A 24,502-nucleotide genomic window follows, 5' to 3' on the forward strand; every position below is an offset into this window, starting at 1 on the left:
ATAGTTTGCAGCTTGTACAACAGATGTCACTATTTTGGATGATACGGTCTTGGATGCTGCGGTGCCAGAAATGTTTTTTGGATGAAACGGTTTTGGATGCTTGCACCCTTGGATGTTTCACTCTTGGATGCTGCAATTCTTCATCCTTGGTTGCTGCCAATTTGGATGATACGATTTTGGATGCTGTGGTCCTGGATGTTGCAGTTTTGGATGTTTCGCTCTTGGATGCTCTGAATCATCCCTAAGGGGTCGGTTTTGGATGTTATTTGGACGTTTTGATCGCTGGATGCTAAGGTTTTGGATGTTGCGTCCCTTGGATGCTGCGCTCTTGGATGCTTCAATACTCACCCTATTTTTCATGCATGGTTTAGGGCAAGGCTATATAAACCAGGTAGAACGCTCCCGACGAAAAAGTGGTGACAAGCGATAATTAGTAGCCGCGACCCTCTTTTGTTCAAAACTATATCCGCAAGCAGCATTTACAGGCTAGCGGAAATCGACCAATCGGCGTTCGGCAATACTCAACGCTGATTGGCCCGATGCTCGTGACGAAATTGCGGGGGACTGCAGCTATTCCCCTATGGCGTTTAATAGACTTACGGCTTTTGAAGGGGATTTATACCAGTTTTTGTTGGGTTTGAGGCCATTTTTGAGCTTGGATATTCTTTCTGTGACTTTTGACTGTGTAATAACGACATTTAATCATAACATTTCTATATACTACCGGTGTCACATCGACCAAAAAGACCGTAAGTACATGGGATAGACGGACCACTGCTGATGGGGCCACACATGCCGGCGTGTGGTCATCGGAGGCCCATGAGGGCTCGACATAGGCCCTTCATGGGTCGGTATAGGCCCGGTGGGTCCAGTGCAAGCCTATCAGGGGCCGGTGCTGACCCAACAGGGCCCAGTGACATATAATGTAAGGCCGTCTAGGGACGTTGAGGGCTCATGGGGGCCATATAGGACCAATAGGGACCACATAAGCCAATCAGGGGCCATTTAGGCCAATAAAGGCACTTCAAGGGACTTGAAAAGGTCATTCAAGAGCTGTGGTGGGCCCATGAGAGGACGGCACTGGTCCAGCAGGTGCAGTCAGGGGATGTTGTACGGGTTTCTCAGTGGCCCATTTGGGCATATCAGTGACCAATTTAGACCCAGCAGTGGGCTTTGTAGACCTATCAGGGGCTGGTGATGGTTCATCAGGGGCCAGCGTTAGTCCATCGGGGCACGGCATATGCCCATCAGAGGTAATTGCGAGCCCACGCTGAACAATGATGGCCCTTCAACGGCCCCATGGATCTACATTGACCCATGGGCCATGATGTGTCATGTATGCCCCTATGACAGGCCTACTCAGACCCCTGATGGACGTTCCCGGCCTCTGATGACCCTATGCTGAATGCTGATGGGGCTCTAAGAGTCTCCAATAACCCTTCGTCACCCCATTATTACCATACGCTGGCATTAGGGACCCCACATCAGCCGCAGGGCAGTCCGTACCATGACAGCATGTCTTTTCGGCCGATATTTCATGGGTAATATTTATCAAAATCATGATTTTATGGTGCCATTATATAGGTAACAGTCATAAGAAATATATTTCAACTCGAAAACAGCTCGAAACAGCATATAATTTTAAAGAAACCCCTCCGAAATCCAAAAGCCTATTCGGGTCCATAGAGAATAACTGCGGTCCCCCGCAATTTCGTCACGAGCGTCGGACCAATCAGCGTCGAGTACCGCCGAGCGCTGATTGGTGAATTTTCCGCTAGCGTGTAAGTACTGCTCACGGAACAAGAGTTCGTCGACAATCCTCCACAAACGTCTGTCACCATTTTTCATAATGCTAAACAGCCGGAGCGTACCCCCCTGGTTTAGGGGGTGAGGTGCGAAAATTAAAGGTCGGTGCTGCAAATGTACGAATTATTTCTCCTTATTTTTTGTGTAATTGTTTTTGTTTATTGTTGTTGATCACTGCCGAAATTGGTGCGGTGTTGTGAAAATCTTTAATTTCATGAATAATTCGCCAGGTATCAGTATGTTGATGTTGCACGCATAGGTTGAGTTAGATATGAAGGCATTATACCTCCAGCTGTTGTCTTCAGATATGGTCTGTCTGTACCAGCAGGTCTGTGGACTGTGAGCAGGAATGGATCGTCAGGAGTACAATGCCATCGTGCGCTGGATCTCGCGGCTCAGCTTCCCAGTGAACAATGAAGAGCTTGTGTTCTGCAACGTGGACCGCAACACCTTGGGGAGCATTGCTTGCCATGAGTATGTCAGGCACACCAAGCGCACCATTTACCAGCACAACAAGCCACACATCATCGCCAAATATTATAAACAGTAAGTCTTAGGTACCTATTAGAGCTCTGAAGAAGTCACATTTTTTTGTTAAGAGTTTTGTGCATCCTTTTTTGTTGTTTGTCTTTATTTTTTGAACAATCTTTTAAAGGTACTGAACTAATATATTTCTGCACATTTTTACGTAACCAAATTCAGCAGAGTTTATCTTCATGTTTCCTGTTATATAAGTTTTAATATCTATAGGCAAGACTTCCATTGAAGAGTGCTCACGCTGTGAATGAATTAAGCCCATTTCAGCTGTGGAGGCTGAACAGTGGCCTGTCTCAGACCAACACCATCTTATTTGCTTATTTATTTACCTTTTAAAGGGACTATCCCACCTTCTAAAATGTTGTTAAAACCAGTTAAATTGTGCCCGACTTTATAGATTGGATGACCAGGAACACGGTTCTGGCATTTATTTTTCATTAAACATCTTAGGTTTCCCATATTCGAAACACAAACTTTCAAATATGTGACGTCACAGCCCAAAATTACCTCCTTCCCCAGGCCACATTACTGTCATATAGCTGATTCTTTTTACTCTGTAGGCACCACAACAAAGTTCAGACCAAGTTTTAAGCGATTTTTCAACGAACAAACCCATTTAAATCAGAATGACTAAACGAGGTGACGTCACACTAACGGTCGCTCCATGTTGAAGATAGGGCCTTGTACAAGGCCCATTTTCAAATGAAGGGAACGAATTTCTTCAACACGAAGAGGCCGCGGGGGTTGCAACCTAGATAGATAGTGGTTTCTGAACCTCGCCGCAAACTTGGCTATCTCAACTCAAACCCCATGTTAAAGGTGGGATAGTCCCTTTAATGGGCAGGCATCCCCAATCCATGACCAGTTACAGAGGTTATTTTGGCTCTGAGTGAAAATGAAAGATAAAAGGTAGTAAAGTGGGTAGGTAAAATGTAATGTCATGAAATGAAAGTTTAACTTAGCATCCCCACCGGCCAGGTTCATGGACGGCCTGTCCGCCGGCGAGCCGGCGGGCGTGCTGCTGCGGATGGCCAGCCGGCTGCAGGTGGCGCCCGCGCTGCTCGCCAAGTTCGTCCTCAACTGCTACGCCAACGACACGGATGACGAGTACCGCGAGCTGGCCGACCGCGGCAAGCGGCAGCGCCTGGCGCAGCTGGTGCGCGAGCCGGACGGGCTGCGCGACCCGCGCGTCTCGGCCGAGGTGCGACTCTGCGTGCTCAGTGACAACGGCTACGGACCCATGGCCGAGATGATCAAACTGTGAGTGAGGGGCGAGGGAAATTGATTTGTGCTCTCGGCACCGCCCACCGGGTCCGGTGAACCTACTAAATTAGAGACGGTAACGGTTCTTGCGGAAGAGATGTCAAGTATAAAATGAAGTCAGTGCTTTACATTTCCCATGAATGGCCAATGCCCACTTCTGGTAATATTATCGGCAATTTACCGCCTTTTACCGTGAAGTCGCCGCTTCGTTCGTTCAAAGTCCGCCCGGTCGCGGTACGTGACGCCGCCCGCCCGCCCTCTGTCTGCAGCACGGTGGGTCTGGAGTACGAGCTGCGTCTGAAGAAGCAGCTCACTCTGATGGGGGTGCCGTTCCTGGACGAGGAGGATCTGCGGCGGCGCGGCCAGGACAAGACGCCCGACGTGCTGCTTGACGTCCCCATTGGTGAGTTAAGAGGTGGTAGAGAGGAGAAACTGTGTGGAAAGGCAGCTAGAGGGGATGTCAGCTTGGCCCGCTGCATAGGCGGCGGAACGGGGAGGGCACCGGGGCACCGTGCCCCCCCCCCTTGATTTTGGCATTTCAACATTAGCCCTATGGGCGTTGCATGGAAAGAATGGGACCAAAAGTCGGCAGTGCCCCCCTTAATTAAAGGTGTTCCGCCGCCACTGGTCAGCTGCTCCAACTAAGGTGCACAAAATGGATAATTGTAAGATGCGTGAAATGTAAATCAGTCAGAGGTAAGGTTTGGCCATGTTTGGCGTATATTACCGTCACACAAACGGCCTTTTAGAAAATAAAGCTATTTCTTGTCAAAGAAGATTGTTGGTGTCAAATGTACAGGGTGTCTCAAAAGTTCGTTCACACATTTCCCATGCCCATAAAACATATAAGAACCGGCCAAAAATCAAAGGTTTTGGTGTCTGTGTGCACACTAGACAAATATGCATGCTTTGACAACTGATTCGGAAGGTTGGAAATCAAACTATTTGCTGTATCTCCAAAAATATTTGTCCATACCGATTTTCGTCGCTCCGTCAGCTGCCGGAGGCTGATAAAAGGTTACCAGCTTTCAAGCTCTTGTAGGGGAATCCCCTGCAGTTTCTGCGTCGGATTTAGGTTTGACGAGCTCCCCGGCAACATCCGCTTCTCCCTGAAAGCCGTCAGCTTGCATCGACACCATCCGTGAGTATTTTGTAGGTCTTCTCTGGCGCTAACTCCTTCATGAATGACTGGCGCCGACCTCCCAAGCACCATTTTCCTTTTCAAAACAACCCCATTCCTGAACAAATGGGAAGTTCCAGGGGCAAATTTTTCGCAGCATATCGTAGAAGAATGTGTCGGCCATCTGTTTCTTAGACACGTTGTGCAAATTTTGCAAATCCCAAACGCTCATCATTCCCCATGACAAAATCTTCACTGGGTTGCGGAGTGTTTTCCTCAGGAGAGGTTCTGCTTGGTAAACGGCCAAAACCTGTCCATCGTGCGGTTTTGTCGGGATTTTGTGTCTAAAAGAAAGCTATTCGCTCCAGATCTGCCTCTTGAAACTTCGTAAGATAAAAATTTACATTAATTGACACTTTTGGAGGGTCAGTTGTCCTTGGCATTGACGATTTTCGTGTTATTTTTCCCCAAAATTTAGCGTTATAGATATAATAAACAATTTAAAATGATACTTTGTCATTATTTTACGATGACCTGCAATTTTTGAAACTGGGTAACCTCTGTCTGTGAGCTTCTTGTCAGTTTTCAATAGTTATAACTTCATTTTAAGCTGCTTTCCGGAGCACGAGTCTGCTGTCGTACGAGGGTCGTTCAAAACACTGTTAGTCTCGCATGGTTTTGTCCTTCAAAAATTTTAGCCACCGTTTTTATTAGATGATCATCATGTTGTACTCATCCTCGCCGACAGTTTGCCATGGGTCATTTCCGACTTAACCATTCCCATTACTCCTGAAATAGAGAGTTTCTCAGCCGACACGATTTTGCGACCTCTATTTTCATGCCTGACCCATGGTCAGAGATGAACCCTTTTTGTGAGCTCATGAAGGGTCGAATGCGCTTGAAAACAATGAGACTGCTTGAGGAAGGTTGTTACGAATGCCCATGCAAAAGTTCGACGGTTAATTAATTGTTGATTCAGAATTATTGACAAAAAAGCATGGCTAGTACCTGTGAACGAACTTTTGAGACACCCTGTAGGTATGTGTGATAATATGAGTTAATGACGTTTTATCGCGGGTTTACCTACTCGGGAACTACAAACAAGACAATAAGCTTTGTAACGATGTATATTCGTTGAATATTGCCTGTCTAACCCATACTGCACGTTACAGCGGTGTCCGGCTGTGTAGTGAACTGGATCGAGAGCAAGGCGTCGTTCGGAGATGACGAGACCCACGAGGGCTACATGCGCGACCAGTACGAGAAATACTGGAACAGGTGAGCTATAGTTCCTTTGACGACACGTCTGCCGAGTCACTACCGAAGGCGCTACCGGACGGCGACTACAAGTGACTGCCGTTTGGTGGGACGCAGCGGCCACAATGCAGAGCATTTCCGCATGCGTTGCAGTGTGAAGTGTGAACCCTGTTCTGACAAGTTGTGAATCTGTCAACGCGTGGTCGTTATTGGAGATGGTAATTGTTGGATCCAACCCTTTAATGTCACATTTCGTTCGGTGTTGCGAATTTCTCCGAGCGCCGCTGACAGACCCGCTGCCGATCCGCCGCAGGTTCGGGCCGGGCATGGTGATCTACTGGTTCGGCTTTATCGAGGACCTGCTGCCGGCGGCGTCGGCGCGGCACGTGCTGCTGCAGGACCACCTGCCCGAGGAGCTGGTCGAGTTCATGGAGCCAGAGCTGGGCGTCACGCCCGTGGACGCGGCCGGAGCCGACTCGGACCTCCAGATGGGGCCTCTGTTCGACTCGGACGATAGTGATTAGTGAAACTGGGAGAAACCGTGGAAATGTGCCCGACAGGGGCGCGAGAGCGATGTAAAACGTGCGTGTGGCTTGCCTTAGGGAGAGCGAATATGGGATGCGATGGAAAATACTTGTCGGCGAGGAGACGCTTGGGTGCCTTACAGTTGCCATGGGACCGTCTTTCGGGAGCTGAGTTATCGCGGGCCGATATGCCGGACTCCAAGGCGCCGGAATAGCGGTACGGCAATATGAACCCATGGTTCACCTACATCTTCATCGTTGTTGATTTGTGTCCGTGTTTTGTCACAATTGCCATAAGTTATGCCAAATGTCATCTCATGATCATCGAACCTGTATTATGTAGCGTATCTTTTGTAAATGAAAAAAGGGTCCATGACTTGTGTGGTTTCTGCCTGTCAAGTGGCGACCCTAGCCCGCAGCGGCTGTATCTACTATCCATGCAACGATGTCATGCCAGTGGATTCGGATGAGAATGGTAAACAACCGTCTAGCTCAATGCCGATGAACGTCGATGTTCGAATGTAGTGACCTGCTTTGGTCCGCGATGAGGCCACTTCACTCTTCAGTGAGATTGAGCCAAGCTAAGCCTAGCGGGCACCTTTTCGCACCCCAATCGTTCTCACTGAGCTCGGAGACAAAAGACGCTCACAAAAAAACTGCTTCGAATGGGATCAAGATAGACGTTCAGTGTTTTGACAAAGGCCATTTTGACTGCACTTAGCATAGAAAACCACCATGTTCGTCAACCTAGCAGCAGATTCGCGAATATCAAGCCCAAGGCCCTGAAAAGCAATAAGCATCGCTGGATCGAGCAGATAGCTGCTAGATGGTTGTTCTTTTACCCTGGGTAGATGGGCGGAAATTCCATTTGGACGATACTACTAAAATAAAGAATACACATTTGACGCGACAGCGACAAAGGGATTCTCTTGTTTTTGTTCGATTACACACGTCTCGAGCACACATCGGCGCTAGTTGCGTAGCAACCAATTCCAACAATCGCGGATAACAGCGCGTTGCTTAGCAAATTGTAAGGTTCTTCGGATGGAAATAGTAGTACTGAACAGACTGAAATATATTGGGGCGAGAAATAGGGCTTCTGTGTTGTCTTCTGTGTTGTGTTTTATTTATTCTCTCTTTCTCACCTAACTGACTCGTCGTGAGTCGTGACCAGTATTTTAGACGATTTTTACCATTTTTCCTATAAGAAGGAGACTTCTAACGGTAAGGGGGCTGCTGTATGAGCAGCATGGAGGTATAATTGCCAGTCTGCAAAACGTGGCAGCCAGCATAATTTGAATTGATGGCCAAGCTGCTGATCGGGGCATTTTAGCCAGGTAGGTTAGTAATGAATCGATTTTACCAATAATTTAGGTCATACCGGCCACCCGTCCCGGTTCAGACATTAGTTAATTCCTATAATATAGACATCATTCTATAGAGAAACTCGCGTTTAGTAACAATACTGTGTCATGCAGTTAATCTGACCAACAATTTCCAGCTATAACTAACTTACCGTGATCTCACCACGATTTCCAGCCGCAGTTTGTTTTCAACATGTCAGCTGTCGTGAGAACCTGCAGTCAGCTGTTGCGAAACATCTACGCAGAAATATAGTACCCTTTTTTTAGCCCAACACACTAGGGGAAATGTGGGGAATCGGGGTTTTGGGTGGGGGAGAGGGGAATATTTTCACATGACGGTGATATTTGAAAAAAAAAAAATATTTTTGTTATAAACAACAATTCAACTTTTGCATTTCATGAGGTAGTCAAGTACTGGCAGTACTGATAGTACTGGTACTGTTTTTTAGCCCAACACACTAGGGGAAATGTGGGGAATCGGGGTTTTGGGTGGGGGAGGGGGGATTATTTTCACATGACAGTAATATTTGAAAAAGAATTAATATAAACAATGATTCAACTTTTGCATTTAATGAGGTAGTACTGGTCAAGTACTGGTAGTTTCTGGTAGTGCTGGTCGGGATTTTTCCAGTTCCTTAAATGTCTGCTTTTGTACTAAATTTGCTCAGTTCGCACCTAAGTGGCATTTCTGGTTATATTATGCTACTTCAGCCTTCAATATTCCGTGGTAGGAAGAACACAGTGGATTTCTGGTTATATTATGCTACTTCAGCCTTCAATATTCCGTGGTAGGAAGAACACAGTGGTAAAGGTTGTAGACTATCGGATATATAATGTCTGAATGTAACATTTTTGGAGGAAAATGGTGTTCTAACGCAACCTGTAGGGTTAAGTGTTGCCTCGTGCTCGGAGCGAAGCAGTGCATTGCCGTAGGCAATGCCTTAGGAGAGATTACAGGCAATAGCAAATCAAATATTTTTAGGTTAAGTGGTTGTGTATCTGGCTTCAGGCCGAAGGCCTGAAGCCTGATGCATAACCACTTAACCTGAAAATATTTGATTTACTATTGCTTGCAATCTATTCCTGCAAGTAACTTTCTCTCTCCCCAGAAGGCAAAAGTCAGTAGGTTAGGTTAGGTTAGGTTAGGTTTCTTTATGCCCGGTAGGCAAAAATCAGTAGGTTAGGTTAGGTTAGGTTAGGTTAGGTTTATTTATGTCCGGTAGGCAAAAATCAGTAGGTTAGGTTAGGTTAGGTTAGGTTAGGTTTATTTATGGCCGGTAGGCAAATATCAGTATGTTAGGTTAGGTTAGGTTAGGTTAGGTTTATTTATGCCCGGTAGGCAAAAATCAGTAGGTTAGGTTAGGTTAGGTTAGGTTAGGTTTCATTATGTCCGGTAGGCGAAAATCAGTAGGGTAGGTTGGGTTAGGTTTCTTTATGCCCGGTAGGCAAAATCAGTAGGTTAGGTTAGGTTAGGTTAGGTTTATTTATGCCCGGTAGGCAAAAATCAGTAGGTTAGGTTAGGTTAGGTTAGGTTAGGTTAGGTTTCATTATGCCCGGTAGGCGAAAATCAGTAGGTTAGGTTAGGTTAGGATAGGTTAGGTTTCATTATGTCCGGTAGGCGAAAATCAGTAGGTTAGGTTAGGTTAGGTTATGTTAGGTTTCATTATGTCCGGTAGGCGAAAATCAGTAGGTTAGGTTAGGTTAGGTTAGGTTTCTTTATGCCCGGTAGGCAAAAATCAGTAGGTTAGGTTAGGTTAGGTTATGTTAGGTTTCATTATGCTCGGTAGGCGAAAATCAGGTTAGGTTAGGTTTAAGGTAATATGATGCCCTTTCATATAATATACAACTCATTTAAAAGCAATGCGTCATGAACCTCGAAAACTACATCAAATGTCGAAATATTTAATCTGAACATTTTTTTTTATTTCGTGGTCCCCACCCATCACTACATTTTGTATTTGCTGCGCAGCATTTGTCCACATGGCGGAGGCTTACCACCTGACAACCGTGATGGTAATGGCGCGGATTCGTGTGGTCTGAGGGAGGCGTTTTTGCATCGATTTTCTAGTGTTTCAAGGTAAGATTTTGCAGGAAACTTGGTGTAAATGTGAAGAGTAAGTGTTTTGTAAGATGGCATGACACTAATCAGATTGAATTAACTACAATGAAAACGCTTGGTTATGATGGCCTATAATTTAGGAGTAATAAATGCTATGACAATCAATATCTCAGAGTGAATGACCTTTTCAATATTCGAGGAAAAGGTCATTCATTCTGAGATATTATCAATCAATCAATCAATCAATCATGTATTGAGTCCTCCATGTGAATGGTTTTTCAGTGCTCTCGTCATACAATCATTCACAATCTATAAAACTACAAGTGGGTATAAAACACACATCAATAAGAATGACGCACAGTATAAAAGTAAAGAGAATCGTCTGTACCAATAAGATACTCAGATGGCAAAATGTGAAGTTAAGAATGCAAAATACGCGGGTAAAAAGTAGACAAAGTAAATAAAAGTGAGCAGCGCAAAAAAAAAAATCATCACAAAATACATCACAGCTTGTTTGCCAGAAAGCTAACGATGGAGACCGTTCCACGATTTTACTGCTCTAAAATGAAAAGTACGCCTGGCTCGCTCTGTTCTAATTTTAGGCAGGTCCAGCTGATCCCCACATGTGCCGCGAGTGAGCCTCCTATTCACATCAGAGCGACGCATCACGAGTCCAGCTAGAGATGGCGGCGCATCCGACGAGAGAATCCTACGCAGCATCGCTATGTCTCGGTCCTCCAACATCTTGTCAAACTTCGGCCATTCGAGAGCTTCCAGAGCTGCGCTAATGTGGTCGCGTTTAGACAGTCCCGTTACAATGCGCGCCGCGAAGTTAATGGCCTTCTGCACACGTCGCCTCTGGGTTGCGCAGCAGCCTCCCCAGACGGTACAACAGTACATTATGTGGGGGAATACAAGGGCCTCGATAAGCATCTTTTTTACTTCATACGGTAGCTTATGTCTCAACTTAGATAGGCCGACTAGTACATGGTAGCAGCGGCGGGTCACCAACGACACCTGCTTCTCCCAGGTCAGTGAAGAGTCAAAGAACACGCCTAAAATTTTGATCTCGTGACTAGGTTTAATTTCGCAAATGCCAAAGTCAATAGTAAAATTTGCACTACATATTTTTCTCTGCGGCTTTACTAGCAAAAGTTCAGTCTTAGTTGGGTTGATTTTTAGCCTGTTCTGGGTGTACCATCGGAGAGCCACCTCCAAAGTACACTCCATACGCCGTTTTAGGTCGTCCAAATTAGAAACCGTATCAGAGTCAATAAACTGAATGTCATCGAATGAATGAATGTCATTATAACAATATGTTCCTTGCGAGAGCACTCAACAAGTCAACACCTATCTATAAAGACAATAATTTCACTTAAAACACAATTTTTGGACATGTCACTTTAATACACCCAACTGAATTGGTTGTTTCGCTTCCACATTTTTTAGAACTGATAATTGAGTGAGAGTTTACAGTTTACACTTAACGTAGCTTAGCTTTCCGAATTGTGGTCATGTGCACCATGGCTTGGAAGACACCTTACTTATCATAGTCTCGTATATGCCTTTGTGAAAAATTTTAATACTTAATGGTATGACAGAAGATTTATGATTATCAGCCCTAGCTGGTACTGCCTAGGTACTGAAAATCAGAGCATTATTTTGGTAAGGAGCTTCTATTGCTTACCACTGCCAATGCTTCCTGTTATCTTGAATTCATCTGCACCCCTGCTATAGAACTAATAACTAGCATAAGACACAAAGTCTCTATGAATACATCAGAATGTTTGAACTTTGAGTATCAACCCTAAAGCCATAGAATTCCTTCTGCCACTCCCTGACCTCCTCTGCCCTCTCCCTCAGCCGTGATGGCGTCGTCGCGCGGCCTGCCCACCTGGCAGCGGTCGTGCGCCGGCGGCCGCCGCCAGCGCTGGCCGGCGCGGCACTACTTTGCGCTGGCAGCGCTGACGCTGATCGCGCTGGCCGTGCTGGAGCTGGCGCTGCTGGTGCGGGGGCTGCTGCAGCCGGCCACGCCGGCCGCCCTGCAGCTGACCGCAGACACCCTGAGCGCAGCTCCCTTGGTCCGTCTCACCGCCTCCGACCCGCCGCCGGCGGCCGGCCAGGCCAACTGCTCCCACTTCACCTGTCTGAACGTGTACCGCTGCGGCGGGCCGCACCGGCGCCGCGTGGCCGTGTACGTGTACCCGTACGCCCGGTACGCCGGCGAGACCCGCCACAGCGAGCTGGCGCCCCTCTCCCGCGAGTACTACGACATGCTGCGCGCCGTGCGGGAGAGCGAGTTCTTCACGGAGGACCCGGAGGAGGCGTGCCTGCTGCTGCCCGCTGTCGATACGCTCTCCAACAGGATCAGTGAGGAGATGACGGTCAGAGCGCTGGCCTCGCTGCCGCAGTGAGTCTGAGCGGGGTGACACGCCCGACCAGCGCCGGGTCCGAACTCCGCGCTATGCCTCTGGTTTTCTTGTAACATAACAGCTTCAAAGAGCTAGTAAGCATTGTCATTGTTAGTCGTCAGTCTAAATCAGCCAGTCGAGAAATGTATCGTCGAATTCTGTTTAGGCATCCAGTGTCGTGCCACTATTTGGGCCTTTCAGTCTTGTTTCCAACAACTTGGGTCTTGGGAGGCCTCATACCAATGAATCAAACCAACTTCTCACAGCTGCCCACCAATATTTTGAAACTTCCCTAGCACCTAACACCCTAACCTTAACGTCTCACCCAGCGTGTTTCACTCTCACCCGCAGCTGGAATGACGGCGAGAACCACCTGGTATTTAGCGTGTGGCCGGCCTCTGGCCAGGAGCGGCTGGGTCGGGCGCTGCTGGCCGGCGCCGGGCTCTCCAGTCTGGTCCACCGACACAAGTACGACGTGTCGCTGCCGACACCCAGCGAGAGGGAGGACGAGCCGGACGACACGCACACACCGGCTCCCGAGAGGCCGCGGTCAGTGGGGAGGAGAGTGGAGCTCGGGTGGAGGTAGGGGAGGCACGGATAAACTGCAGGAGCAAGTACTCTGTGCATGGGAATCTTCGTAACTTTCTTGCTGTCTGCTTGGAATCATACTTCAATTATTTCGCGATTTAATTAATTGCAGTATTCGCGATTTGCCACCCCATGCTTGATTATCATTTGACCTTTTATTTTTCGACTCTCCAGCTGGCGCAAGTTGATGTCTCTGGTGTCTCATTTGTTGTCCGCATCCGATCCCGCTCTGACCCTGCCGCCCTCACTAATTCAGCTGGTATCTGCTGGTATCAGCCCAGCCGGACCTGCACCCCGAGTACTGCCGATCGCGGCACCTGACCACCCCCTCCCTCCCCAGCCGGTACCTGCTGGTATCCGCCCAGCCGGACCTACACCCCGAGTATCACCGCTCGCCGTGTATGACCCTGGCCCCCTCCCCCTCCCTCACTTTCAGCCGGTACCTGCTGGTGTCTGCCCAGCCGGACCTGCACGTCGAGTACCGGCGCTCGCTGCGCTCCCTGGCCGCAGCGGACGTCTCCGGGCGGACTCTGGTGTTGGAGAGGTGTGCGGAGGACACAGACCAACTGTGTGACGCGGAGGGTCGGCAGCACGACTACTGGGAGACGATGCAGGTCAGGGACGGGGTGACTACTGGGAGATCTCCCTCCCTCTTCCCCAGTTTTCCGAGTTATGCGTGGAGCACCGTCGCGCCCAGCTGCCCCCCCCCCCCCCGCCCCCGGAGCTGCTGTACTAGCCCCTCCCCCTCTACCCCCAGTCCGCAGAGTTCTGTATCCTGTTCCGTCGCGCCCAGCAGCCCCCCCCCCTCCTCCCCCAGTCCGCAGAGTTCTGTGTGCTGCTCCGTCGCGCCGAGCTGCAGTCCCCCCCCCCCCGGAGCCGCTGTACTAACCGCCCCCCTCTCCCCCAGTCCGCAGAGTTATGTATCCTGCTCCGCCGCGCCCAGCTGGGCCCGCCGGAGCCGCTGTACTAACTCCCCCCTCTCCCCCAGTCCGCAGAGTTCTGTATCCTGCTCCGTCGCGCCCAGCTGGGCCCCCCGGAGCTGTTGGACGCGCTGCGGGTCGGCTGTGTGCCCGTGGTGGCCGCAGATCTGTACGTACTGCCATTCTCCGAGGTCATTGACTGGACCCGGGTCGGGCTGCACGTCTACGAACAGGACCTGACAGAGCTGGCCGGCATTATCAAAGGTGAGAGCGACACGAGGGACCGGGGACGAGCTGGGTTGGAGGGATTCTGGTTAGGATGCTTTTGAGGACTATAGATGTATTGCTGAGGAGTGAACAGAGTGAGCGTTTGTATTCAGCTGACTTTTTATGCTTCTTCATTGCCGTTTCTTTTCTTGCCATAAGCGTCATCATCTAGGACGGGAGTTAGAAAAGCTGCACTCACGCTATTATACATTAACGCTTGTTTGTGTTGTGTGTGATGTACCCTGAGGTAGCTAGGCATGCGGATTTTTTTTTCTCACGTATTTCAACTGTAAACCCATGCCCCTTTGGCATCGGGCCTCCATCATTGTGTGCCTGACACCTACTCCCTCTCTAACTCTAACTCGTCCCGTCACTCCCGCAGAGATGTCCCCGCAGCGGCGCTCTGAGATGCGCGCCCAGGCCCGCTGGGTGTACGAACAGTACTTCAGCACCTTCGGACAGATGGCGCTCACCACTCTGCAGATCGTCAACGACCGGATCCTGGCGCACGCGGCGCGATCCTACGAGCAGTGGAACGACCCGCCGCACATGGTGGGTCCGAGCGGATGGGGTGACGGGTCTGGAGGGACGCGGGTGAAGGGATGTTTTACGAGGGATGACGGAAGAGGGCATAATGAGTATGCGAGCTGAGACATGTGCTCATGTAAAGCGAAAATAATAGAATAGTTTTTGGGCATTGTATCATTTAGGTTATGCAACGTCGTTAGATTTGACAGTCGACTGCCGTTGTATCTTGTACCCTGTGTAGCCGGTCTGAACTAACAGTTTGTTTTTCCGACGACAGGTGTCGCCAGGGTACCCGCTGACGGTTCCCTACACCTCGCCACGAATGCAGGGATTCACAGCGGTGATTTTAACGTATGACCGACTGGACAGCCTGTACCAGATCATAGAGAAGGTGGCGCTGGCGCCCTCTCTCACCAAGGTGCTGGTCGTGTGGAACAACCAGAAAAAGGAACCGCCGCCGGGTACGTTCCCAAAAAGACTTTACTTCTTTTAATTGAATACCAGCAATACATATTTCGACAAGTGGTCTGTCAGAATATTCTCTCTACATTGCATTTTCCATAGACCATAATCACCTTGCTTTGGTGAAACGAATCCTCGTGCTTATCAAATGCACTTGCGTCAATAGCATAGTTGGTTATTGATGGTTGGCAACTGGGAACACCCATCTGGGACTGAGGACTCTGATCAATAATGTTTGATGAATCACATTTAGTTGCACCTGCTAATTACATTATGTTTCGGCTGTCACAGCGTCGCTATGGCCGACCATCACCAAGCCGCTGAAGGTGATCCGGACGGCGGCCAACCGTCTCAGTAACCGGTTCTACCCGTACGCCGAGATCGAGACCGAGTGCGTGCTGGCGCTGGACGACGACATCACCATGCTGACCGTGGACGAGCTCGAGTTCGGCTACCAGGTGAGCCGGCACCCCATGGAGCTCCCCTTCCCACCGCTAATACCTCCTTGGATACCCCTTGGGACCACAAAGCCCCTATGTTAGGCCAAAGGCAGCGTCTCCATTTGGTATGTATTGGAGCTTCCACAAGCAGCAGCAGCAGCAGCAGCAGCAGCAGCAGCAGCACTCGCGCGTAGCGGCTCCCTGGCTCCCTATGCCCGCTGCCCCCGGCAGCGGCCGTGACCCCGCGCCGTCGGTCGCAGCGGCGCGTTCAGTGGGAGGCGGCCCGAAGAGGCGCGCTCAGCAGCGCGTCGAGGGGGAAGGTGCCAAATGCACAGCAGGATAAACACTTCCTAACACCTATTTTGATGAAATGTGTTATTTCAAAGAGAACTGCGTTACTGAATGCCTATTGCGTTCTTCGAGCAATTTATTTCGAATTTTCTGTGTACGACTTACAGTAGCAACTATGCAGGGGCAAATGTGATAACATTGTGCCCATGTATTCCTTTTCACCGTGCAACAGTGGCTCTTTTACGTGTTAGACCGCGCTTCACGCTCGGTTCTGTGCGTTTTGTGGCAGGTGTGGCGCGAGTACCCGGACCGGATCGTGGGCTTCCCATCCCGGAACCACGTGTGGAACAACGTCACCGGCCGCTGGGGGTACGACTCCGAGTGGACGAGCGAGCTCTCCATGGTGCTCACCGGCGCCGCGTTCTACCACAAGGTAGGGTATAATTCCGCCGTAAGGTAGGGTAATCTACCACATGGAAAGATATTCTACAAGGGCTGGGCTATCTACCACAAGATACGGTATTCTACCACAATATAGACAAAGTTGGATTAATTCGTTTATGATGCTCCTCCAATGCTGGTTCATTGGTAATAAAATTGAGTTGCGGTGTGTCCTTTCTCAGTACTGGAACTACCGGTACACGAATTCGCTGCCTGCCGGCGTCAAAGACTGGGTGGACGACAACATGAACTGTGAGGACATCGCCATGAACTTCCTGGTGGCCAACATCACCGGAAAGGCGCCCATCAAGGTAGCGATGATAGAACGGGGGTTGAGTGTCTGATACATTTTTTTTTTAGCAGATGTCTTCTGCAATGCAGCATTGACATTCTCTGTACACCCCTCACCGGCTGGTCTCAGCAGCCTTCTGAGCCCCCTACTTCCCCCCCCCCCCTCAGGTGGCGGCCCGTAAGAAGTTCAAGTGCACCTCTGCCGACTGCAGCGGCGGCGACCTGTCGGCCAACCAGAGCCACTTCATCGAGCGCTCCGTCTGCATCCAGCAGTTTGTGTCCGCGTTCGGCGGAATGCCGCTCCGTTCCGCCCAGTTCCGCGCGGACCCCGTACTCTACAGGGATGACTTCCCGGCCAAACTCAAACGCTATAACGACGTGGGAAGTCTGTGAGCCGTGACGGTGCTACAGCGAATGCTGGAGATTGACGCTTAGTCCGCAGCGAAGCCCGGAGAAGTCAGGCACTAGCGTGGCGCCAGGGATTGAGTGTTGGATAGGTAGGGCTGTACTGTTATCACATGACCGTTTTATGAGATGTTACTTGTGTGTGTTGATAGTTCTTAAGTGGGTGTGACGATCTTTGAAAACGTGTGTGCTAAGTTAATTGAGTGATATTTTGACGACTGGCTTCCAACAGAAATAGTGTATGCTTCTAAACCCTGTATATACCCAGTAGGATTCCTGTGATCGTGGGAGCCCAGTGGCAGATCTCGACGACAGTTGCTGTTTGTATGGAATCACTGCAGTCCGGGCGCAATTAAAACCACCGATGTGTGTGGGCTAAGCCAGATTCGCAATAGTGTTCGTGCTTTTGGACGGGCGTTGTATCAGCGCATCTGATAACTGGAGATCGCGACTCAAAGTTTGGTGTTTGTAGAAGAGTTTTGCTAACCGCTGACCTGTTGTGTGCGCCGACTAGAGTCAACATGAGCTTATGATTGTTTTATATCGCCTATTGATGTTTTATAATTGGTCGGCGTTTTATCAGCACCGTGTGCCATTATCTGTTGATGTGGCGCCATAACCCTCTGTGATGTAAATTTGACATTGAAATATAATTAGTAATATTATATTCGTTTGTCACATAAGACATTACGGTGTTGAGAAACCGACCAACGTAAACTGCGACAAGGTAACAAAGAGATATAAAAAAATGAAATGCGAGAATGCTTCACGTTCTCTAAACACTGACTTTCGCGCATATCGGACGGAGTGGAGACTCTGACTCCAGGACGACAGGCATTTGATGATATAGACACCACTCAACATAGAAAACGAACGTCATTCACAGCCAGTGATCATGTCACGCTGCATGCTACATGCATGAATGTTCGTCACGGCATCGCAGTTGGTGCTGTCCTCTGGCCTCGGTTTCAGTTTAACTAGCTAGCAAAGCTGTCCTCCAGGTGGCGGTAGCAGCACTGTAATATGCAATATATGGCTATATGCATGTCCATATCCACAAAGTCGAATCATGGAGGTGGCATCAACGAATGAGAGGCGAGAGCGTCGCAAAAACTGATATACTATGTAAAGTTTCTAGCGTAAGGCAATGCCGGAAATCAAGAGCTCATGGAAGTGATTATAAAGTACCGGTGTTTCGATGCCACTGTGCCTTGCTCCTCAAACGCTTCGAGCGAGTGTCGTTCGGCTCTGAAAAGGCCTGATTAGAAGGACATTGCTTGATTTCTACAGAATAGATCAAACAAGCTCGACGGTTTGATAGCTTACCTACTCTGTCCGCCCTCTCCACCCTGGGGACCTACTCGTGGCTGGGTGACACGTCCCATTGGAATAATCCCGTCCAAATGGTACAAGCTCAGCTACTTCGGCGCAACAACGCCAAACGGTGGTCGATAAACTCCCATTCTCGCATCCCATGGTCCTGAAACTGTTAGATTACTGACTACCTGAAATCGATTTAGCATGCATATTCCCATATTACGTCTATGAGAAACAGCACCTGAGGTAAAGGTGAAAGCGCAGACGAGCATGCCGGGTCTCGAACCGGATTCCTCGTATCGAACCAGCAGCATAGTGATTCAGGGGACTTTCGGTGGATAATATGTAAATATAACTTTTTTTTGGTTGAGCTTTGCGGTCTAAAAGTTTTCCAGATAGGGTGTCGCATCCTTACGAGCATTTTGTCTCCAATAATGTTACGACTGCATCCTCACTAATGCGTTGCTGTCTCGGTAAATCCCCGGACAATTTTTTCCGGAAAATTTTCGTGCGGCTCTTTTTATTTGTTTGAGCCTATATTAAATAGTTTTAAGAATTTAAATTGACAATTTAAATTCATCCGGATACGGTCTTCTGTGAGCTGTCAGTCGAGTCACTGACGCTTCCTTGATATTATTTATCCCACGATCGGGTTGGTGGCATAGAGGGCTAGGATACCTTATGTGTAATTCGGTTCCTAGGTGCATGAGTGTCACGTAACGTTCAACAACTATGGGCAGGTTTTTCCATCAGTTTGTAGCGATGGGGTCATACGAATGGTTTTTGTGGCTTGTATTCTGGCTTATTTATTGTCGTGTTTAAGTGTCATCGGTTACAGTAATTGACGTAGAAAAACTGGCTGCTTTGCGTTTGTAATAATGAAACAAGCACGGCAAATGACTTTTCATTAGTGGCGGCGGCACTTAGTCCGATAAGACATGAGTCTAAAAAACTTGCACGATTTATCAAAAGTTATTAGGCACTGTATTATTAACCTGGCAGGCGGTGGGCCTCCCGGCCACCTTCCGCGCGGCGCGGTGGGGGGGGGGGGGTGCATTTTTTTTGCCCCCCCTCCCCGTATCTCCGAAACTACGGAACGGATCCGGAAAATTCAAACGGCGTTTGATAGCCCTGTCAAATTTGTCCAGCGAAACCAAATTTCATTGAACTCAGGGTCACCGATGACGTCACAGGTCAGGTCAAAGATAAAATGTTTCACCGTTCACGGGTCTTCTAGGGAAAGCGCTATAACACCGAGTAAAACGCATTTTGTCGAAAATCAGCGATAGGGCGTCAGTTGTCTAGTACATATGTTGCTATTAGAGGTCACTGGTCATACCAAGTCAGTCACAGGTCAGGTCACCAAGGGTCACCACATGAACCCAACTTTACTAAGGTTGTGCGATGCATGTTTTATGGGCAATTTTTCATTTCCAACTCAATGGTGTTGGTAATAAGACCATCAGATACGGTTTAGGTCACTTTCTGGTGGAGGTCAAGTCAAGGTCAGGTAAAAAAGTCAAATTTCACCGTTGATAGTTTTGCATAAAATGGGTATTGATTCGATGCAACTCGTCACGGGGAGTCTAGTGGTGTCTTTTGTTTTGCGCTACGAGGTATAGAATTGCTAAAAATTGAGTTTGAAAATTTGATGTCAACAATTTTGAACAGTTTTTTGCTATAACTTGGCTAAAAAAGGAGGTATCGATCTCAAATTTGGTATGTAGATAGAAGGCGGTAGGGGCTATTACATATATTCCGTTTTTTCGAAATTCATTTTTTTTCGGCTATTATATTTAAAAAATCTATTTTTTGATTTTTTTGGGTCAAAATCCAAAAAATTCGAAAAACCGAAATAGCAGTTTTGTAGCCCTCTTAATTCTACACCTTTTATGGTGAAACACCTGTATCTCTAAAGCTGTAGACCTGACAGCTCTTCCCGCGAAACCTTTTTTTGGGCCGAAAATGGCAGAAATGACGTCACTCTGACGTCATTAGCGGCCAACCTATCATAGCCTTTGGAGAAAATTTTTGGTCACAATGTGCAATAGCTATTGACGGGAGGGTACTGAAAGTTTGGTAACGATCAGCGCAGTGGCTCTGGAGATATACCTATCGAAAAAACTCGGGGGGGGGGGCAAAAAATGCCCCCCCCCCCACCGCCTGGAAGGTTAAGGTTATTTCCAAAATTTGAAAATCAAACAAAGCAGTTTGGAAGTGCTGTGACGTTTGTCATCTCGTGCAAAGAAATCGGTGCTAACTTTAAAAAGGTGCTCTTGAGAGTGATTGCCGAAGAGGCGGAAGAACCATGTTTCGCAACAATAGCCGTTTTCACGATGGCCATCTCGTACACATTTGGTGCACATCTGGTACAGATTAGGTGCAGATTTGGTCAAATCAGGTTCAGTGTGTCTCTTAGCAGCTATCAGCTAGGGTTGCACTAATTGCTTATATGCCTGTTTTGTCATATTATCAAAGGGCATCATCGATTAAAACACTGAAATAAATTCATAAAATGAAGATATTTGCTGTAAAAGAAATTAGGTGCAGATTTGGTCAAATCAGGTGCAATCGCCGGATAGCCAGTCGTGAGAACGGCTATTATCGACTGAACATGACGTCACTCTGACATCATTTACAGCTGACCTACTATACCTATGTAGCTACGACATTCCGTCATAGGCACAAGGTGTCAAAGTGTGCAGCCGAAATTCCTGAAAGTCCGTGCTGATATGGTCAGAGTTTTAGAAGATATTGAAGAAAATGGGAGGAAGCTCCGTACAGCCGTCTCCCTCAGTCATGCGCGGGTTAGACCTGATGGCAGAGGAACGAGTCACTCGAAAACTTATCAAACGTATGGCGTTTTGAATGCAAAATATTATCAAGAGCGTTTCATACTAACGGGGTTAGTCGGGGTTGGCGTGGACTGCTACATTTCCGTGGACTGCAATTGCTTATTTTTATCATGATAAAAGACTTTCCCTTTTTCCCTCGATTGACAAATATCAGATTCTAGAAGAGACATGTTTCCATAAAATGGCATGTTATTTATACTATGAAATGAAGGTATCGACAACGAAAATTGCTTTTAAAAATCGTGTTTTACTGACGCTTCTGACAATCGCAGGCACGTATCGCACACAAAATTACAGTCATATATTGTCTTCACGATAACTCTTCACACCAGAGCTTAGTGCTGTGGATGGATTCGCTAGCACGCTTCTCGGCTCCGGGCTGTGTTTAGACACATTCAAACCGTGTTCCAGCCCACGCTGCCCGCGCTGCGGTCCCTCAGAGAGGCCTGCGCCCTCAGAGAGGCCATTAGTTGGAGCGTGCGCCGCTCCTGTCCCGGCGAGGACGCCTCTCAGAGACAGCCGACCGGCCGGCCCGGCGCGGCGCCGACATGGGCCGGCCCCCGGCCGCCTCCAGTTGCCATGTTTGGTAATTTATCGGCCCTAAACTAAACAAAACGCCTCTCTATCGCGCCACCAGGCAAACATCCGCCATAAAACACAAAACTCACCTGGATTGCCGTCCAATAGGCCGGCCCGGCCGCGACTCGTTTTACGGTTGGCATTTAGCCGGCGCTGAGGGCGCGGCACGGTGACTGGTGCGCCAGATTGGTGCCGACCGCGCCGTGTGTCGCCGCGCGGACGGACAACACCGGCGCGCCGCCGCCCCGAGTGTCATCAAGTCGTTTGCGGTGGCCACGAGACGCGCCTGCACGTGCCTCGGCCCGCGGCGGGACGCAGCCCCGGCGGGGCGGCGGATTTGAGCCCAATAGAGACGTGACTGGGATTGGAGGGGCCGACAGGGGATCTAGGGTAATGTGCGAGGAAATGTGGGCTGGTATTGTCATTGTTTTGAACTTCTTTGTGCTGCTTTAGTCAAAATAGAGGAAATGTTTTATGCAAAAAAAAAAAGCGTTTCAAGTGGAAGCGTATAAAGGGAAAAGAAGGTAGAGATGCTAATTTTATTGTTCTACCTACTCGTACTTGTTCACATCATTATTGGGGTAAAATCACCACTTATTGAAGAAGTGGGCTCTACTGGTGGTCTCGAAATAAGTAGCCCTTTCATCAATTATGTATATAGTTAACTAACGCATAGAGTACGGCAATGCATATACCGTGCACAATATCACTTCACAAAGCGACGTCGAAACCTTCAATCTTCATGGACAATGGGTGGTGATACCCTGCTGTGAAGCCATGCAGTCTCGTCGTTTTATTACTTTTACGCATACTGTGCCGCAGAACATATCAATCATGCGGCACAGTATACCCATTCAGGCGCGATAAAACAAGGGGTCCCATAACGCACGGAGACTGCATTATTACATAAGAGCGCAGCACCAATTCGAGCGGAGACTCCATTTACGCACAGAAAAGGAGCACCAATGACTGTGACAGCGAGTGATATGTTCTTGTGAGCAGCTGCGGTCTCCAGATCTTGCGGAAACACGGGCGGCGCGGCGGAGCTGAGAGTTGAGGTGCCATTTTGGCGCACTTTTATGCGTGATGAGATATAATATTTCATGACATGCCAGTGCATCACAGGGACGATAACGATGATATCGCTAGTGATAGCTGCAAAATTTTATCATTGTGAAAAAGGGTTCTTATCAGTGTTTGCCACAGTTGAAGTAGGTATTGCTTACAAGCATGGGTGCGGGTACGGGTGCCATACTTCCCTGCAGACTGCAGTCCTTTACATCACCCATAGATCGTGATAACGAGGGCTCCCTCTGCGATATAATTTAGCGGCACTTACCACCGCTCAATGAGCCGGGCAGGACGCACCATCCTCAGATGACGCGATAAGACCTGCAAGACTCGGTGCAGCTCATTTGGAAGTGTTTCAACCGCAATCGAGCTCGTGTCAGCGATATTTGAGTTTGGTTACTGGGGGCAAAAAGAGGATGGCTTTTGATATGGTTGCTGGACATCAGATGTTTCCTACAAATAGGTACTATCCCCATACTTTATTAAAATGCGATTTTATATACTTAGGTACACTGCAACTGTATTGATGAAATAGTTCGGACAGGTCAAAATCGGGCGTGATTACTTAACCCATATCGGTACAGAACGCGACGAAGTACAGCATAGAACTTGAAGACTCTTCTCTTTGATAATCTATCGCATCAATGGCTTGCACCTTAGCATGTCGTCAGTACAAAATGTTGTGGTAGCTTGCTCAACGATGAAGTTATTCACCGCTAATTGCAGCAGTGATCAGCTAATCGAGAAATCGCAGCAATTTATTTGAATGGAGGCATGAATCGCCGCACAAGTCACAACACAGTGCACAGAGCGTAGGTCGCGGCAATTCAGTGGAAGCATTAGAGCTTCAGTCAGCCTCAGGTATGTACGTACCTCAGCAACTCGTCTTTTTTGTATTGAATCAGGATTCTTTTCTCATCCTTTTCTTGTTCAAACCGCCGTGAACAAAATGGCGTCGTTCCTATACGGAAGTCCGAGGTGTCTCGTTTACTCGCGTGTCGTGACCTCGGCCAGGCCCGCGCCGTTGTTCATCCGTAGGTCGGGGATCGCGTGTCGGTTACACGATATACGACCACCAGTCTGTATAGCGTGGATCTGGTATCGTGTATCCCACTTATCCCATCCCATCCCAACACCGGACCGGGGTCGGACCAATCAGGGTCTCTCCACCGAACGGTCCAACATCGGACCGGGGTCGGACCAATCACGGTCACTCCACCGTCCGGTCCACCGAGTGGCGTGATCCTCAGCCGGCTCTACCTGGGTCTCCATCTGTCCTCCATCGGCTCTTCATCAGTCCCAGTCCGGTGGATCAGGCTCTACCTGTCTTGCCACTGGTTCTCCACCGGCGCTACACAGGTCCAGGGTTCGACTCGTCCCCGAAGTAGGACCCGCCACCATCCCTCCGCCAGGCTGAACCACGTTTGAAACCCACCGTCATCCCACCGACCCGCACCCATCACCTCCTTTCACCCACCCACCCAGAGTCGACCCCACGTGTCAGCGGCAGACCCGAACCGACCCACCTCGGCCCAATCGACCAGCTATCACATCCTCCCGTATTGGTAAACGAACCAGGGCGCTGTGTCGATCTGCCTTCATCTGGCGTTTATAGTGCTCCTATCCCCAGCTCTAAATCTGTCCACGGTGCCCACCCGGTACCAGGGCGGGTATCCAGACCTCTCCCCGTGTCAGCCAGCCGGCCA

General features: G+C 48.8%; 2 protein-coding genes across 7 annotated transcripts; both read left to right on the forward strand.

Moving 5' to 3' along the window:
* Positions 1-325: 325 nt before the first annotated feature.
* On the forward strand, positions 326-6,883 carry LOC122386651 (CDAN1-interacting nuclease 1-like). 4 transcript variants are annotated; one of them, XM_043376051.1, is made up of 7 exons: positions 326-365; positions 1,879-1,907; positions 2,132-2,352; positions 3,322-3,603; positions 3,876-4,009; positions 5,899-6,004; positions 6,297-6,883. In XM_043376051.1, the coding sequence occupies exons 3-7, from the start codon at positions 2,156-2,158 to the stop codon at positions 6,505-6,507; spliced, it is 930 nt and encodes a 309-aa protein (XP_043231986.1). In that variant the 5' UTR covers positions 326-365; positions 1,879-1,907; positions 2,132-2,155; the 3' UTR covers positions 6,508-6,883. The 4 variants fall into 4 exon arrangements, with proteins under 4 accessions (XP_043231986.1, XP_043231985.1, XP_043231988.1 ...); XM_043376050.1 differs by having other exon boundaries at positions 349-365; positions 2,135-2,352; XM_043376053.1 differs by lacking the exon at positions 326-365 and having other exon boundaries at positions 1,878-1,922; positions 2,135-2,352.
* A 709-nt stretch (positions 6,884-7,592) lies between these two features.
* LOC122386650 (exostosin-2-like) lies at positions 7,593-17,637 on the forward strand. Of its 3 annotated transcripts, none has more exons than XM_043376047.1 (11): positions 7,593-7,731; positions 11,794-12,340; positions 12,693-12,890; positions 13,366-13,543; positions 13,918-14,113; positions 14,499-14,668; positions 14,922-15,105; positions 15,398-15,564; positions 16,127-16,270; positions 16,461-16,589; positions 16,738-17,637. In XM_043376047.1, the coding sequence occupies exons 2-11, from the start codon at positions 11,799-11,801 to the stop codon at positions 16,960-16,962; spliced, it is 2,133 nt and encodes a 710-aa protein (XP_043231982.1). In that variant the 5' UTR covers positions 7,593-7,731; positions 11,794-11,798; the 3' UTR covers positions 16,963-17,637. The 3 variants fall into 3 exon arrangements, with proteins under 3 accessions (XP_043231982.1, XP_043231981.1, XP_043231980.1); XM_043376046.1 differs by lacking the exon at positions 7,593-7,731 and adding an exon at positions 9,841-9,948; XM_043376045.1 differs by lacking the exon at positions 7,593-7,731 and adding an exon at positions 10,741-10,960.
* The last annotated feature ends 6,865 nt before the right edge of the window (positions 17,638-24,502 follow it).

Source organism: Amphibalanus amphitrite, unplaced genomic scaffold (assembly GCF_019059575.1).
Source record: "Amphibalanus amphitrite isolate SeventyFive unplaced genomic scaffold, NRLGWU_Aamphi_draft 000258F_arrow, whole genome shotgun sequence".
NCBI lineage: Eukaryota > Metazoa > Arthropoda > Thecostraca > Balanomorpha > Balanidae > Amphibalanus > Amphibalanus amphitrite.